The 1,099-nt window shown below is 34.3% G+C and overlaps 1 protein-coding gene across 1 annotated transcript in view; it reads left to right on the top strand.

Moving 5' to 3' along the window:
• The window catches only part of LOC101860778 (mucin-5AC), a 26,684-nt gene that overhangs the window by 7,687 nt on the left and 17,898 nt on the right, over positions 1 to 1,099 (top strand). Inside the window, exon 3 of the mRNA XM_035973213.1 lies at positions 107 to 314. Coding sequence (XP_035829106.1) covers positions 107 to 314 — 208 coding nt within the window. The remainder of the gene's footprint in view (positions 1 to 106; positions 315 to 1,099) is intronic.

Raw genomic sequence — 1,099 nt, 5'->3', positions numbered from 1 at the left:
AGATAGATAGATAGATAGATAGATAGATAGATAGATAGATAGATAGATAGATAGAGATCATCCTCCTACTAAACAACCCACCTCTTTGCCACAGACGACGGCACAGAGGAGAACGGTTTGACCATTGACCTCAGTCCTGGGTCAGTATCGGGGCGAGGGGAGGACCAGGACAACACTGACCTCATGGACACTGACCACACAGATCACGTGGACACTGACCACACGGGAGAGGAGCCTGGTGACTCGAAAAGCGCGGGAAATGTGGACAGACCTGAGACGGAGAGGAAGGAAGACTTGGGTTCTGAGGACATAAGGTAAGGAATCATTTTTTTAATACATGCATATATAAATATTCATATATATTTTTTATATATAGGTATTTATATATATAATATCTATGTCTGTTTAGAGTCCACCTGTCTAAGACGATCAACTGTACAAACGACTGCTTCTTATGTCCCCTCTTGCGCTATTTCATTAACATCATAATGGCGCCGTCCAAAATATCAACCTGTCTAAGACAACCACTTTTCTCTTCGACAATAGATAGCTGTCTTAGACAATCTTGATCGTTTACATAATGATTGAAGCAGAGGAGAGTCGGTGGTTGGTGGGTGCTCTGATGTGGTTCACTCCTTTTCTATCTTTAATATAAATATATCGTTCTAATCTCATCTCTGTCTTTTCTCTGAATGTTATTATCCAGTAATACCTCTAATCGTTGGCATACAATTATAATATTATGACCTATTTGTGTTGTAAGTGCCGTAAAACTCTTTTACGTAAAAAAGATTGTAAAAAAGATCACCCACCCACCCTTCCCCGCGTAGTTGTAGATTGACTCACTATTACTATTTTCATTATTGATGTTGTTGTTGTTACTATTATAGTTATTATTATTATCAATATCCTTATAATTATTATAGTTATTGTTGTTATTGTTTTTGTTTTTTTTAACTATTGTTATTAATTTGTTGTAAAAAAAAATAATAATAAGAAGAATAATAACAATAATAATAGTAATAATAATAACAATGATGATGATAAAAATAACAACAATGATGATGATGATGATAATAATAATAATAATAATAATAAT

The sequence above is a fragment of the Aplysia californica genome, unplaced genomic scaffold, assembly GCF_000002075.1.
Source record: "Aplysia californica isolate F4 #8 unplaced genomic scaffold, AplCal3.0 scaffold01061, whole genome shotgun sequence".
Lineage (NCBI taxonomy): Eukaryota > Metazoa > Mollusca > Gastropoda > Aplysiida > Aplysiidae > Aplysia > Aplysia californica.
Note: the sequence above shows the minus strand (reverse complement) of the source record. Positions and strands in the feature narration are given on the sequence as shown.